At 40.1% G+C, this 16,787-nt stretch overlaps 1 protein-coding gene across 1 annotated transcript; it reads left to right on the top strand.

Annotated features, from left to right (window-relative positions):
* Positions 1-3,800: 3,800 nt before the first annotated feature.
* On the top strand, positions 3,801-16,060 carry LOC134067528 (B-cell receptor CD22-like). The gene is made up of 11 exons (XM_062522875.1): positions 3,801-3,968; positions 6,303-6,409; positions 10,015-10,365; positions 10,498-10,746; positions 10,884-11,147; positions 11,336-11,608; positions 11,699-11,965; positions 12,198-12,288; positions 12,398-12,458; positions 12,695-12,951; positions 15,585-16,060. The coding sequence occupies exons 2-11, from the start codon at positions 6,340-6,342 to the stop codon at positions 15,667-15,669; spliced, it is 1,968 nt and encodes a 655-aa protein (XP_062378859.1). The 5' UTR covers positions 3,801-3,968; positions 6,303-6,339; the 3' UTR covers positions 15,670-16,060.
* Positions 16,061-16,787: the final 727 nt, after the last annotated feature.

Raw genomic sequence — 16,787 nt, 5'->3', positions numbered from 1 at the left:
ATGACCTCTGAACAACTCCTGACAGAGCATCGTCACTGGTGGATGTGCAAGATGGAGGAAAGCTCAGAGCTCAGAGCGGAGGGTGGAGCCTAGCTGTGCTGAGGTCTGATGGCAAAGCCCCTTTAAATAAGTGCCTTTATATATTCTGTTCAAGTCTTGAAGTTATGCCTCATATGCCTCCCTTTCTGTCTTCTTTTATCTTTGAGGAAAGAAAAGTTGTGCATAGAAAAAACTCACACATACTGTATACAGTATGCTCTTTCACTCTCTGTGTATTGGTATGTGTGTGTGATGTTTTCAGTGGTGGTGGTGGTGGTGTTGGTGTGTGTGTGTGTGGGGGGGTATTCATAAATATATCTTTAATCATAATGTCATTATAATGTAATGTTTTTCAGTTAATTATAGTGTTTTATAACAGTGTTAACGCTGATCTTGTTTATCTTGTTTATCATTTCTGATGCATACTCTTGTGTGCCTCCTCAGAGGCCCCTGTCGGTGTGGTAATTGTGGTCTTGTCACTGCCTGTGACGTCTAATGAAAATTAGTATCGAAAAAAAGGAGGAGGGGTATGAGGAGGAGAAATTAGAACAAACATCTCCGAAGAGTCTTCCTGTTGTCGAGAGGTTTTGCTTATCAGAATCAGAATCAGCTTTATTGGCCAGGTTTGCATAATTTGAATTTGTATAAGAGGAATAAATACAGTAATAAAGGAATAAATATAGACTGGTTAGACTAGATCAACATTGAAGATAGATAGATACCCACACAGTAATGACCAGATCTGACTCATATGCAGATTATGTGATACACAAATGTGTATGCATGCACACACACACACACACACACACACACACACACACAATCACACTTGTGTAATGCACACACACAAACAGGATGGAGGTTCATCAAAGAGTTGCTCTCACAGTTTTGGAAAGATGGAGATCTCTCTTTCTCTCTCTCTCTCTCTCTCTCTCTCTCTCTCTCTCTCTCTCTCTCTCTCTCTCTCTCTTCTCTGTTAGTGAGCTTTGTACATCCTGCCCTCCAAAGATTGTATAGAATAGTTACTGAGACAGATAATTATTAAGGCACTGAGATATATTACAGTATATGATGAATTTTATTTCTGCAAGTCTACGTCAAGACATGCTGATTTCCGTTTGCTTGCTTAGCTAGCTTACTCAGGGTCACCCACACAATTTCTTATGCCTATGAGTATATATGTATGTTCTCTCTCTTCTCTATCTCCCTCATATATATATATATATACAGTATATATATATATATATATATATATATATATATATATATATTTCAAATCATCTGTTGAAAATTGATCTTAATGCCTTAATTAAAAAAAAAAATAGAGTAAAAATCCAAGGAAGTGGAGGAAGGAAGGAAGTATGAAGGAAATGTGAAGGAAATGTGAAGGATGTGTAAATGTTCTTCCTTAAAATACAGGGGGCATAAGTATTTGACCCCTAGGTTAAATTACCATAGAGGCAGGCAGATTGTTGTATTATCATTTTTTAAAGGCCACCTTATTTCATGGATCCAGGATACTATGCATCCTGTCGTGACTCCTAGGCCCCACCCATGGAGCACCGAACGCATGCGTGAATTCGTGCCAACTTCGCTGCTTTTGCGTCAGCGCAAATCAGCCAGATGTGAGATGTCCTCTCAACGAGAGACACCTGCCTTGACAACTATGCTTAAGTAGATAAAGAAAGTAACGTAACAGAAACCATATAGTACACTGTTGTCCCGCTAACCACTATTGAATCAAGTGCGCCAGTTTGAATGAAAGAGAAGGAATGTGCTTAACTGTTGAAGAACGTGTGTGATTAGGCCTACTTGAACAAATAGCTCCGAAAGACTGAATTGAACGCTTGGTGATGAGGAGCTTGTGAGACTGAAAGTTGTGAAGACTGGATGAATGACGCTATAAAATTCTTATCCAATAAACGACAGAATGACTGAACAACGTGAAAATGTTATGCTATATGAAAGTGCTGACTAATACAACATACAAGAAGTATTACGTTAGATATGGGGTTAAATTTGGGGAATAAAAACGTATGAAAATACTATAAAACGACTTACGTGCCTTCAATAAAGACATGCCTTTTACCTGATTAAATAAACCACGACAACGTAACCAAATGCAATGAAATACTTATAATTCTGATTGTAACATACTCCGTATGAAAATGTGTAGCCTACGATGTTTGAACGTAACCAACCAACATGTTTAAGTAGCCTACACTGTTGAATGTAACCAAGTACTCTCAATAGAATGTAATATGCATGCTACATCTTAATGTGCAATGCCTGTTATCAGATGTAAACTGTTTGTATGTTAAAACCTGTAAATGCCGATATTGAATGCATCTCTGTCTCAACTAGAATGTTCTCGTCAACACTGAATGTATGTAAAACTCCGCTTTGTAACCCGGAGATGTGTGCCTTTGACTGTCTAGAATGTTCTGAAGTAAGTTTCGTCTCCATAAAGTTCTGTGAAGAGGGCACCGCCCCAGGAATGTGTAGGGGAGGACCATGGGGTCACGGAAAAATCAGGACTATAAGAAGCAGGTCAACCACAGTTCGGGGCTGCTTCTTCTTCTTTCCTCGTCTTACGTGTTGTGTTACTCTGTATCTCCTGATAGTTATTATGTGAACTCCGTACGTCGTCGCGAAACCAAGTATGCGGGACTTAGTGCTCCAGTGAACATCGGAACTCCGCATCATCCACCTGCTGCTCGTGGCCTTACACCCGGACAAGGGAGATCACTGAACGAGAATTCATTTTGGACTCTTTGCTTTTTTCGATACTATTGGATTAATTTCTTTCGTTTTTCCTTTTTCAACACAAAACGGAATTACGACGACTATTGGATTAATTTCTTACGTTTTTCCTTTTTCAACACAAAATGGAATTACTACGACTATTGGATTAATTTCTTTTGTTTTTCCTTCTCACCACAACATGGAATTGTCTTTTTCCTACATATTGTAACCAACAAGCTGTATTGTGCCGCATTTTTGCTGTATTTAAAAATGCTGAATTATAAAACTATTTTAATCCAACGTCCGATTCTTTCAGCTTGTATTCCGTTTTGGGAAGAGGCTACCACTTCCCAAACAGGATGGTAAAGATAACGTCTCTCTTCTGTGATTCTTTTCTATACTTTCTAAGTCTTAGTTTAAGCCTTGAAACTAAGCACCTCTTATAAATGACCTGAGTTTCAGCTGTTTACTGAGACCGAATGTTTTACGCGTGAGTTAACTGTCAGGGCCTTGATGTTCCCCTGCCTTCTTATGTACTAAAACGCCTGGTTATTCTCCTGGAAGACTTGAGCACCTTCCTCTAGACAGTCCGGGGTTTATCTGTATACATAGAAGTCTTAGGTCATTGACATCACAGAGGTCGGCGCGTAACCTAACCTGACAGTAGGTGCCTGGTATTATAGTTCAGCTATAAGATTCGATTGTGGTGGCCAGGTGTATGTGCAGCCAGCTGAGTGCTTATCGTACAGGCCATCCTTTCAACTCCAGGCAACAACACAATCCTGATAAACATCCTTGGTCTTTGGAATTAAAGCCCTACATCATCACATGCCCTTCACCATACCTAGAGAATGGCATGGTGCTTTTTTCAGTTAGCCTATTAGCTGGTTTGATTTGGATTGAATTCAAAGAGCATCAAACCAGCTATTGGCTGACTGATTTTTTTTGTTGATGTTTGTTTGTTTTTATCATTTCTGACACAGACACATGTGTGCCTCCTTGGAGACTTTTCACTGCCTGCCTATAGTCATGTCTAATGATATTTAGCTTTGAAAGAAAAGGAGGGGTATGAGGAGTAGAAATGAGAACTAACATCACAGAGGAGTCTTCCTGTTCTCTGGGTCAACCACAAGATGTTTTGCTTATTTGACACAGTTTGTGTCTGGTTAGATTCTTCCTTTACGGTAAGAGCTGTCTCTGTACTTATTTTCAATGGTCCACCACTTTAATACTTTTTTTTTAGCAAATGCATTTTCTAGTAAACTAAGCCTGCACACCGTTATGTCTATTCACATGTTTAAGTGCCAGTTCCAGTTTAGTGTGCCAGTTCAGGCACTCTGATTTCCAAAATAACAGCTGTTGCATGAGACTGAATACTACCATTTCTGCTTTCAGTTCCGACTTACTTGTCTAAATCAAGTGTGTGAAGGCAGGAGTGCACTTTGTCTCTGTGTCTGGCTCTGCCTGTCATGCTAACCATACTGTAACTGTTTCTGTTTCGCTTAATTCGATAGTATACAGTCTAATGACACAAATGCACTGTGCATATGTTTTGCTCTTTGCTCTGCGCGTGTGAGGCAAAAAGCTATGAACTTGAATGCGCAGACTGTTGATGTTTGAAATTTTCTTTTGAATAATTGCACTGGAAATTACATGACATTGGACCTATATTAATCCATGTGCTTTTTTGAAACAAACACAAGAGGAATTGTATGATAAGCTTTAGTGTATAGACATAGTGTCTTGTAGCTGTGCATACAGGGAACTCATTTGAAAGAGTTTGATATTTGCACATCTTTACCGTTAGGAACAGAGGAAACAGGGGACTTCCTTATAGTTGCCACTTCTCCGAAAAAAAAGAAGAAATCATCAGCTTATTAGAAAAAGAGTAAAACAAGAGGTTAATGTACGCATGTGCACCCTGAGCCAAAATAGAGTGTGGAGCCTCTGTGGAAACCACAAGTTAACCACATTGACCTCAAAGAGCCTGCTGCATTTGACTTACAGTACAGTAACAACCCTTCCCATGAACACACACGAAAACTGTATGTGTGAATGTATGATGGCACAGCATTATACAATATGTATTTATCCTATATTGCTTATTTTTAATGCATTATCGTGTTGTAAAATGCACTGCATGTTTATGCGTAAGAGAGTGGTTCTCAAAGAGTGGGGGAGTAGAGACATGACAGGTAGGGTGTGATGAACAGCAGGAAGTTAGCTTTGTGTGCCTACCTTTGATAACGTCTTTCTTGTTGATACGGAGGGGAGATCATAGATTTAAAACAAACAAAAAAAAAAGCCTGCATAAACAAGTCATAAACCAACCGACATATGAATTAAAATAACAGCGGAACGAGACAGGAAAGGTAGGGTGTGATGAACAGGAGGATATTAGCTTTGTCTGCCTATCTTCTGTTTTTGGGCGTTTTATGCCTTTATTGATAGTGACAGGAAGTGAATGAAAGAGAGAGCGGGGACGCAATCCAGAAAGAACCACAGGGCGGGAATTGAACCCAGGCCACCAGTGTGCTGTGCAGGTGCCCCAGCCAGTTGTGCCACAGCTGGGGCCTAGTGTGCCTGTCTTTGATTATGTCTTTCTTGTTGATACGGGGGGAAGAGAGAGTTTCTATCCACAAGCCATCAGGATGGTGAACTGGCATTGTCTTCCTCATACTTTATCAAATGCAAATCTCAGTTTTTTTTAAATTTTTTTATCATTATTATTATAACATTTTCTCTTTCTATCTCTCCTGCCGCCCCCCCTCCCCCACTCCACACAGAAGTACACCCCATCACTCACACACACACACACACACACACACACACACACACACACACACACACACACACACACACACACACACACACACACACACACAAAATTAAATTACACTACCTCTCAAACACCCAAACACACATAAACCATACGCCAATCCCCCACACATCCCATTACTGCCCCCACCTGGCATTCCCCTACCTAGCGCCCATACAGACATACCCCCCGGCCATATATTAATATTCCACAACGGCAGACAAACCTGTTGGAAGGTACATTAGGCTTTCTCAGTAATAAATAAGTAAGAGATAACGGTTGCCTCCCCAAGGTGTCCTCTTATATGGCATCAATGGAGAAAGGGGGAGGCAAAGAAACACCAGCATGATGCTCTCTAGCAGTCCAAACAGGCAACAGTAGTTTAATTTATAGAGCATACTGTAATTGATTGATACATAGTCCACTGTTCACTGGATCATAAATCAATGATGTACTCATTGTATATACAGTAATGCATTTGATGTGTTGACACAATCTAATGACATAATACACATGCTGTTTAGAAGACCTACGCAACGGTGGATGAACAAAGTTTGTACATTAAATGGTTAAAGCTGAATTTTTCACAGAAATTAGTCTGAGAAATAAAAAAGAATCAGACGCTTAGAGATAACAGTACATACATGTAAATGTTAATGTCTGGACAAAGTGAATGAACACTGACATTTTCTCATTTCAGTTCCACTGTACTGAATAAATGACTGAATGAACCAGTGATGGTGAAAATGCTGCCTTCTGCATCTCTGGCCCTGTGTCTACTTATTTCTGGTATCACTATAACCCCAGGTATGGCCATCAGATATTGATCTGGTTGTTGTGATACAAAACTCAAAATAAATGGCAAAGTATGCAGAATGTACTAACAACCAATTACTGTGCAGTCATGCACATACTGTATTACGTGGAACTAATATGAAAATACTTGAAAATTTGCATGTTGGAGGGAGAGCTGCTGTACTTCCTAAAAAATGTCTTTCTCTTGCTGTGAGTGTGAGAGAGACGTTAGTGTATGCATGTGCACTATGAGCTTAATTGAACACATTGCTGAAACATCACAACACAACACTAGACATGGCTGGTTTGACTTACAGTCACATCTGCACTATACATGCACATCATAGACACTTTCAACCAAGGACAACATTAAATGATGGAGCAAAGTGAGCTTTTACGTTCTACAATACGTTCTTGTTCTTGTTCTTGTTCTTGCTCCCTCAATGAAGAAGTGAAATAGAAGACAAGAGACTGTCAAATGTAAAACAAAAATAACTAGAAAAGCACTCAGGGAGCACAAACGTCCACCAAGCGAAAACATAACCGCCTCTTGGATTCAGACGGTGATACGGATCACTGCCAAAATCTAATAGTTTCTTCCTTGGGTCATTTCTGACAATCCCTGAAAATGTAATCGAAATCCATCAATTTTTGAGTTATCTTGCTAACGGACAGACAGACAGACAGACAGACAGACAAACGCCGGTCCCTGATGAAAACATAACCTCCTTGGCAGAGGTAACCAGTGTTGGGAAGGATACTTCCAAAATGTATTCCGTTACAGAATACAAAATACATGCCCGATAAAGTAATTTGTAACGTATTCCGTTACATTACTCAATCTAAGTAACGTATTCTGAATACTTGAATTACTTCCGCATTGAATTGCATTTTATAAGTGAAGGAATGCGCCCATCAGATCCAGTTTAGGCCTACTCTGGTGTCTTCTGTTCCAAATGGCTGAATGTAGCCCACGTATGAGAATGTGAATTCAACTAAGTCACCTGATATTACTATAAAACTATGAAACATATGCTTCTTCAAGTTGGAACAGGGGCGTATAGCCAGAAATTAGGCCTTTAAGGTGTGTAAGATTTAGGGGGGCATCAACCCAGTAAAAGTGAGGGGTGCAGATACAGTATATAGTATATAGTTCTACACTTGATTCTCATTGGTGGTGTGAGGGTATCGGTGTTTGTGTGTCTGTACAGTGTGTGTGTACAGTATGTGTGAGTGTGTGTGTGTGTGTGTGGGGAGGGGGGGGGGGTGCCTATGGGTTCCCGTTATAAGCATTTCTTGCTTCTTAGCGATAACCGTTTCATGCTTCTTGTTGTCTTGGATGTTGCATTGTGTTGTATTGTGCTCTTGTATTGTTTTGTATTTTTAGCATGAATAAATAAATTACATTTAAAAAAAAATAAAATATATGACAGGTGGGAAGCAAATTGGAATGTAAACACTATAGCCTGCCCTACTGCCTATCAATGCTCTCAAAATGAACGTGATCGCTAAATGACAATCAAAACCGCACGTCAAAATATGCTACTCGCAAGAATGCTAAATACCACCTGTTTAAATTGTAACTGTAACTGAATACAGTTACTGATAATTTGTATTCTAAATACGTAACGCCGGTACATGTACTCCGTTACTCCCCAACACTGGAGGTAACAAACAAACAAACAAACAAACAAACAGACAGACAGACAGACAGACAAACAGACAAACCCCAATGACAACATAACCTCCTTGGCGGAGGTAAAGATACAGGGAAGATATCTTGCAAAATATTTTCTCACTTATTTTTTTTCTACAGATATATTTTTCTACTTTGTGTAGATGAGATAGTAATCATGAGGGGAATTATTACACAGTGTTAACTGAAATTAATTTAAAGGGACAGTTTGGGTTTTAAGACACTAAGTTGTATGGGTTCCCTGTTAGCAACGTTGTGCATCAGCACTGACTTACCCCCTGACAGCGTCCTGTGAGCCGAGATCCAGACGGTTTTTGATGCTGAAGAAAGTAGTCCGGCAAGTTGCTGGGGTCACGAAAGTAAAGTGTTTTTCTCAAAACCATATGCGTTCAAAAGAGTGATATATTTGCACCACAAAAACGTTGTCCAGGAAAAAATTCAAACCTCGTTATCACGTGGCACTATTTTTCTCGATTCCTATCACTGCGCGCTACTGACAGCTGAAGGCTGCGCAGGAATCCAACACTTTTTTTAAGTTGTATGGCAGTATTTGCGTGCTCAGATCGACAACCATATTTTTGATGAGTGCCTTGTCTAGGAAGTCACCAGCAAATAAACTCTCGTCTTTAAGTTCGCCAAACATCTGGATGTAGTGCTCAATGTCCTCTTTCCTCATCACACACCAACTCTCTATTCTTTGATTTGCACTACTTCTCCCGGTCAAACATCTTGATCGGCCCGCTCTGTTATCTTCATCATTTTGCATTAAGTACACTTGCATATCGCGAAGAACCACATTCTCTGTCCCCATGTCCGTGCACATCAGTTTTGGGTAGCCACCAACTATATAACACGAGGGTCACTATTTGTAAATGCAGCTCTGAGCCACATAATTTTCCTGCTGAAGCCATCTATGCACCCGTTTGCAGATTCCATATGGGCTCAATGTATCGTATGAGTCTATGTGCCATACGAAATTGGGTCCCAGAGGTAGCCTGTCTTCTTCTCAGGCGTTGCCGGCGGCGACACTGGGATCCTTCAGGGTCGAGTTCACTAAGAATGATGTGCACAGCTCTTTTCTCACCCGCAAGCCATTAGACATTTTTTGTGCATCCAATGATACCCATGAAACCTCACGGGACCTTGGAGTTGGCCCAATATAAAATCAATAATGGGACATAAGTCATCATATAGCCACGGCAGCGAAGACCGCTTGTTCACAACATGCTTGCACTTACAGTACAACCATGCTGAGTTACTAAAGTTGCCAGTATTTCTTTGTGTGACATACCTAACTCATGGTAAACCCTTAGTAGATCCATGTCTTTCACAATGTCTCAAACTGACTCAAGGCCTAACAGCAAATTGGATAGTGCTCACCATGTTCTAACTTATGCACGTTATAAGCTATAAATCATGGGCAAGTTTTTGTAAAGAACGAGCTCTGAATTTGTTTTAATTCAGAGCTCGATTTAATAAAATGAGAGCACGATTTTGTAATTCGAGGGCTTGATTTTATAAAACAAGGGCACGTTTCATACAAATCAAGCTCACATCTTTATCTAATCGTGCGCCCGTTTTAAGAAAAACTAAAACGAGTGCACATTTTAGATTAGCAAGACCACGATGTAGTACTGTGAGCGTATGTTTAAGGAAAATGGGAGCACGATGTAATGAAACGAGAGCACGCTCTACTTAAACGAGTGCACGATTTAGTAAAACGAGAGCTCGATTTTGCAAAGTTGAACGCACATTTTCTTACTTCCCCAAAAGTATTGCTTTGAGCCCTCCCAGGCTATGTAAGATAGAGACAACAAGGTTTTTTCTTTGTTTAACTGGAATCAATTTAAGTGGAAAATGTAACTTTTATAATTATGTATTTGGCAATCCATGAATAACTGTTTGGGTCTTTGAATTTCAGGTGTTTCTGATAAGGTGACATGGGTGGTGACTATGACTCATCACAGTATCTGTGCTGTGACAGGATCATCAGTGGAGATGCCCTGCTCTTTCACTCATCATCATAATAATCAACTTATAGTCAATAAAGTCTACTGGGTAATTAACGCCAAACAGGGAGCGCTCCCCCCTGATCTCAAAACTGTCCAAGAGTATGTGGGTCGAGTGCAGTACAAAACAGATATAGCGAAAACTTGCACATTGACTCTGAGTGATGTGAGACTCACAGATACAGCTGACTATTATGCCAGGATTGAAACATCAACAACTGGAGAGCAATGGCTATCAACAAAAGTCAACCTCACTGTGAAAGGTAAAGCAGCTACATCAGTATGATACAAATATAATACTGATTATGAAGCAAAATTACATTTTACAATAAGCAATTATTTTAATTACAATCCAAGTCATATGTCTTGAACTCACCAAACTAAATCATTTGCAGACCTTTTTGTTAATACATCTGGACCAGCAATTGAAGGGAAAAATGTTAAGCTTAGCTGTAAGAGTCACTGCAATCTGATACAGAGCTCCATAATACTGTGGAAAAAGAATGGGATGAATTTATTTGATACACAAACAAACAGCCATGATCTGGAACTCCAGAACATCAAGATTGAGGATGAGGGCCCCTATTATTGTACAGTGAAGGAGACAAATCATTCATCTCCACCACTTAAGCTTAATGTCATGTGTAAGTAAACATAAATACATGTACATGTTTTGAACCAAGTGCATATTTCAAACAAATCAGTACTGTACTCCCCTGAATATTGTTAGTGTGGGAAGACGTGCCTTTTTGTTCTCTTATGTCAAATATTTTTCCCATAGACCTTCCAAAGAACACCTCAGTTTCTGTTAGTCCTGCTGGTGAGATATTTGAGGGCTTTTCAGTGACTTTAACCTGCAGCAGTGATGCCAAACCACCAGTGGAAACCTACACGTGGTTTAGGACAACCTCAACATCTGCAGTGACATCAGAAAAGATGTACAGCCTCTCAAATATCAGCTCAAAACACAGCGGCTTATACTACTGCATGGTGAAGAACCAATATGGTGTTGGTAATTCTACAGCTGTTCGCCTGGATGTCCAATGTGAGTAGAAAGTGCAAAATAACATAAATATCTAAATATCAATGTGAGACATAAGCCAGACATTTACTATTCACTATCACTTTACTCTCACATTATTGAAAACCAATTGGTTAATTGTTGTACATTTTGTTTGTCTACTACTGCTTTGATGTTTAAAGGTTGGTTTGATTGTTTGCTTCTTTTCACAGACGCTCCCAAGAACATCTCAGCATCAGTCAGCCCCTCTGGTGAAATAGTGGAGGGCAGCTCAGTGACTCTGACCTGCCGGAGTGATGCCAACCCAGATCAGAGCTACACCTGGTATAAAAAGGAGAAGAGTGAATCGGAGATGTCAAAGATATCAACTAAGCAGGTTTACAGCATCAATAGAGTCAGCGCTGAACACACTGGATATTACTACTGTCAGTCTAGGAACAAGCACGGCCACTCAAACTATACAGTTACTCATCTTGATGTTCTCTGTAAGTAAAGTGTATAATGCATGTTCAATTGGAGTTTGTGTTTCAATAATAGGTGAAAATGTTACATGTTACATTTTCGTCTTCAATCAGACTCCCCTAAACGGACGTCAGCATCTCACAACCACACTGGTGATCTAGAGGAAGGAAGTTCAGTGACTCTGACCTGCAGCAGTGATGCCAAACCACCAGTGGAGAACTACACCTGGTACAGGCAGACTGGAGACAAAACTGCTAAAGTAGGCTCAGCAGAAACCATCACCTTCACTCTGACCTCCTCCACTGCTGGACTTTACCACTGTGAGGCTAAAAACAGAATTGCCTCTAGAAATTCCCCTGCTCTTAAGGTCTCATTGGCAGGTAAACATTACATATTTTTTTACACCTTCTTCACAGTAGAGATTCTTTATGAGATACTCACCTCTACTCCTTCAGTATCTTTGCTCATTTTAATATCCATGGATTTATTTTAGACTGTTTACCATTATAAGTCAGCCTTTTATCAGTGTGTCCTATGTGTTTTAATTTCTAAAAAGTTCCCTCACTTCAATGCTCATGGTCTCATGCAAGGTTGTTTTTGTTTATAATTCAGGCTCAGGGTGGCAAAGTTTGGTTCTGACAGCAGGAGGAGCTGTTACTTCCCTCATAGTTCTCATTGTGATCATAGCTGTTCTCATGTCCCGGTTAGTAACAAACATGTTTATCATAAAATCTCTGGAAAGCATTGCTGTATCATTCAAGCCTGATAGAGCTCTGACACATATGTTCTATCTGTATGTTTATTTTCTAAAGGAGGAAGAAGAATACAACCAACTCATCTAGCGACTTTAGCAGTACAGCCAGGAACTCACAGGTGTGTAATCAGGGGATCTGTGTGTTAATAGGAGAATAACAGTCAATACTCTCCATATCTTTGGTGAAAACAATATGGTAGAGGAGCAGCATTAAAAGGGACACTTTTTGCTTTTTACTCTTTTTTTGCTAACCGCTCGTGTAATGTGATGGCACATTTCCATGGTTACCAATCTGGGATATTATCTCAGAAATCTCACTCTCTCATCTGAATATTTGTCCTTATATCCTCCACAGGGTGCTGCTGACAACGATTATGTAAATGTCAACCCGGCGACCTCTGAACCTACCCAGAATGTTGATTTAGGTAACCAAGATGATGTCCAGTACGCCAGCGTTCAGTTCAAGAGATCTGGAGTTCAGCAAGTGCCACTCAACTCCACAGCCCAGAATCCCAAACCACACACCCAGCAGCAGCAGCAGCAGCAGCAGCAGCAGCAGGACGATGTGGAGTACGCAGCAGTCAACTTCTCTAGACACACTGCTGCCACCCAGTGAGTAGAATGAGGCATTACACATACAGAGCTCACATTCACATAATTTAATCTGGTTCTTAATGGTGAATGCAATGAGATGAGACAACAGAAAAAAACAATCTACTTGTCTACTGTACATACGATGCACATCTATTCATCTATTTATGAAGCAAAATACATTTAAGCACATTTACGTAATGCTGACATTAAATGCAAAAAAAACAATGTTTTGACTCCTCAATCAAGAAGTCCATGTATCAAAGTAATACATAATTTCACTAATTTGTGAGCAGAAATGTGCAGTGTGTGTGTGTGTGTGTGTGTGTGTGTGTGTGTGTGTGTGTATTTAAGTCTAAGCGGGGCAATTGCTCTGTCGCTAGTTTGGAGTTTAACACGGTTTTAAACTCGGTGGTGACGCAAGAAATCACGTGACGACTTAAGCTCCATTGCTGTGTCATATGCACCTGTGGTTTAACTTGCTGCTGCGTTTTACCTTGATCTCAATTGCTGTGTCTTCAAGGAAATTCAAATCACCCACTAGAGGGCGCATGAAGTGAGTGTTAGTCTAATCTCGGAAAGGACATGGTTTTACTTTAGACTAAACCATAGTTTGCAGGATAGCTAGATGGGTGACAGCGTACGCTCCATAAACCGACACATACACACGCTGTTGGCTAGTTTGGACTTATTACACAGTAGGCTACAATAAAGGCTACAAGATAGCAGTTGCTTAAGTTGGCAAATGCCTAACTAAAAATGTACAAAGAACGAGTAGGCCTATTCGTAAAATAGCCTAATGCACGGTAGATCGTACTATCAACCCTCGATTATAGTCTTTATTTAGGCTACTTAGGCTGCGCAAAGCATTTATTTGAGGCAGACTTCCAGGCAGGAACTGTTGTTACGTGCGTTTTATTGTGAGACGAGACCAGAGAGACATGCGTTTTGTTAGCGGCACCGGTAGGCTATTAAAAGCAGTAGTTTTCGGTTTAGTTTACTTTTGGACTGTTTGGTGATGTTGCTAAATGTAGAGACTGATGGGCACTGAAATATTATTATATTTAAAGGTTCACTATTAAGTTTCATGTCGTTGAAAGGGATTTCCACACGCTGTTTGTGGGAGGCGCTTTCATTCATTCAATGACTGAATAGAATAGAATAGAATAGAATAGAATAGATAATTGTTGATCCCGTGAGAGAAATTCGTTTCTCTGCATTTAACCCAATTTAATCGAATTTGAACACACACATCCCTCCGGTTACCCCCCTGTGCGCTGTGAAACCTTATTGTGTAACCTAGATTGAGGGTTTATTTTTTTAATTATCGGCAGGCCTACTTATATGAAACATAAAAGGTAGCCTACATTCTCATTTGACCATGCAGTTAACCGAAATGGTTAGTCTCCACAATAAGCCCCTTTTTCAATTTGAGCTGCAGCGACGAGTTAGCATAAAGCCGGGCCATCTCGCGGCAACATTGCAAATGCGTTGTTGTCGCAAATCATTTGAGAGTAGAGCTGTAGGCTAGGTGAACATCAGAAACGGCAATTTAAAAAGAATGTTATTAGAATATAGGCCTACCGCACGGCTATGAAGTAGTTCCCTTCTTTTGGTCTTACTACACTTGAATATTAATTCGACAATGTGAATGTAACGGTAAAAACAGCAACGTTGTATCTAAGACAGCGGCAATATAAACGAAAATGATAGTAGCAGTGGTATAAGCGGGATAATCAACTCCGCGCCCTGTGCGTATAGGAAAATAATGCACTTATCGAAGTGTAAAGTCCTTATTAGGCCTACCACTTCGAACGTGCATTATTTTCCTATAAACGCACGGCGCGTCGTTGATTATCCCTTACGTAATATGATTTGAAAACGTCTGCCCCTATCCGACACACTAACATGCATTTCACATGTATTAAAGATAGTTGTGACATTATGTAGGCTATCTATCCTACACCGCACAGATGCATTTTGCCTGGTGTAGGCCTGTTTAGGCTGACAAAATACGTAGTCCCACATCGATTCGTAAAGGCTGGAATGCGCACGGAGCCATGGAATGTGGGTTTAGTGCCCCGCACAATTTGTCCATAGTTGGGCTGAAGTGTGGCGATGAATAGGCTTATTTTTGCTCCTCCGTGTAATTAATTCGTGACAATTGATTGACTGACTGATTTAATGTTATAAATAGCAAAGCCTACTGGATAAGATTTCAGATTCAGATTTCCACAAAAGTAGCCTAGACTATTTAATCGAGATATTTCAACATTATTTGCGTTTTATTAAAATGTAGCCTACTTTACATTTCCAAAGTGTTTTGGCACATTTGTGGCGCATTTAGCCACAAGAGTCATAAAAAGTATCCCGTCAAAATCCTGAAATGCGTTAAGACTGTTGAATTACGACTGCATCTGCTGGGGTAAAACTCGAAACAGCGTACTTCCGGCTTCCAGGCAGTTTAACCCCAGTTTACCTAGGAACCAGCTGATCCTGTCTCGTTTGTGACACAGCAATCACGTTAAACTTCGTGCGCAGCTGCGTGTTAAACTCCAAAACCTCCGTTTTAAGGAACACGGTTTTAAATCGTAGCACAGCTAGCGCAATGCTAACTGACAGAGCAATTGGCCCAGCATGTTTATTGTCTACAGTGCTGGAGCAGATTCAGATGTCTACAGTCAAGTCAGCAAACCAAGAAAGAAAAAGGCCCAAGGACAGCGTACAACTCACCAGTAGCAACACACTGCAAAGAGTGATATTTCACCAAGTGTTATGATCATATATTGAGATTAAAATTCTAACTTTTTTTATCTTAATATAAGTTTATAACACTTAGTAATATATCACTTTTTGCAGTGTGCGTGACCAATGACCTGCATCATCAGTCTTAGAGGTTTGGACACTTTCTCAATGAAGAATGGAAGAATATTGTAGCCTGCTGGTTAAGCTGTCACGGATCCATCAATTGATCCAATCAGTAACTTTTAATTTATCTAAAACATTAACACATGTTCATTGATTTATTCATTCAAGTGCATTTTCCTTGCAACATGAGTGTATGATTTAAATCCAACTTTGTGTCAGTTATGTCATTTTGTAATCAGTTCCATTAAAAATATTCTTTAAAGACTGTTTTGATGTGTTTTTGATCGTTTGTTTTTCACAACTCTTTGCTGACTGCATCAAAGTAGTAGTCTTGGACAAGTAATTCCTTCATATCTGCCATGGAAGAAGTTCAAATGCAAACCTCGACCCTTCCTGGAGATGATTTAGTGCTAATATAGTGACCAGATGTCCCCGTTTTTAATTGCCTGAAAATACAGAAAAACGACATATGTCCCCATTTTTCTGAAGATACAACTTGTGTGTATTTCAATCAGACTGATGGTCAAACAAAAAAAATCCCCATTTGTTCCACATTTTTGGGATTATGTCCCCAGTTTTGGTCTCAGACATTTGGTCACCTCATAATATGGTCTTTTTCTGGGGCCCATTCATGGGATTCCACAGATTTGCCAGCTGCATTGTGCTCACCTCTACCATAAAAGCTTCCCCTAGTGTCCAAAGTGTCGCATTGCAGCCAGACACAAATGAAGACTAGAAAACAGTGGTCCTGTAGGGGGAGCCCCTGAGACATCAAACATACATTAGCTCCCCTGGTGGCCAGACTTCAACAGTGCAGCCAGTCAGAGAGAACAGCTCCCATCTCCCAGCCTTAATGGAGAGAAAAACAAAGTATCCATCAGCAGAACTAACAAAAAGCCTTAGTGGAGACATCTGGCAAGGTCTCAAAGTCACTGAGTAATGTCAGTGCACAATGAACACAATCGGTTTTACCAAGCTCAAGTTGCTAT

The sequence above is a fragment of the Sardina pilchardus genome, chromosome 1 (assembly GCF_963854185.1).
Source record: "Sardina pilchardus chromosome 1, fSarPil1.1, whole genome shotgun sequence".
NCBI lineage: Eukaryota > Metazoa > Chordata > Actinopteri > Clupeiformes > Clupeidae > Sardina > Sardina pilchardus.
This window is presented reverse-complemented; position numbering and strand designations above follow the sequence as displayed.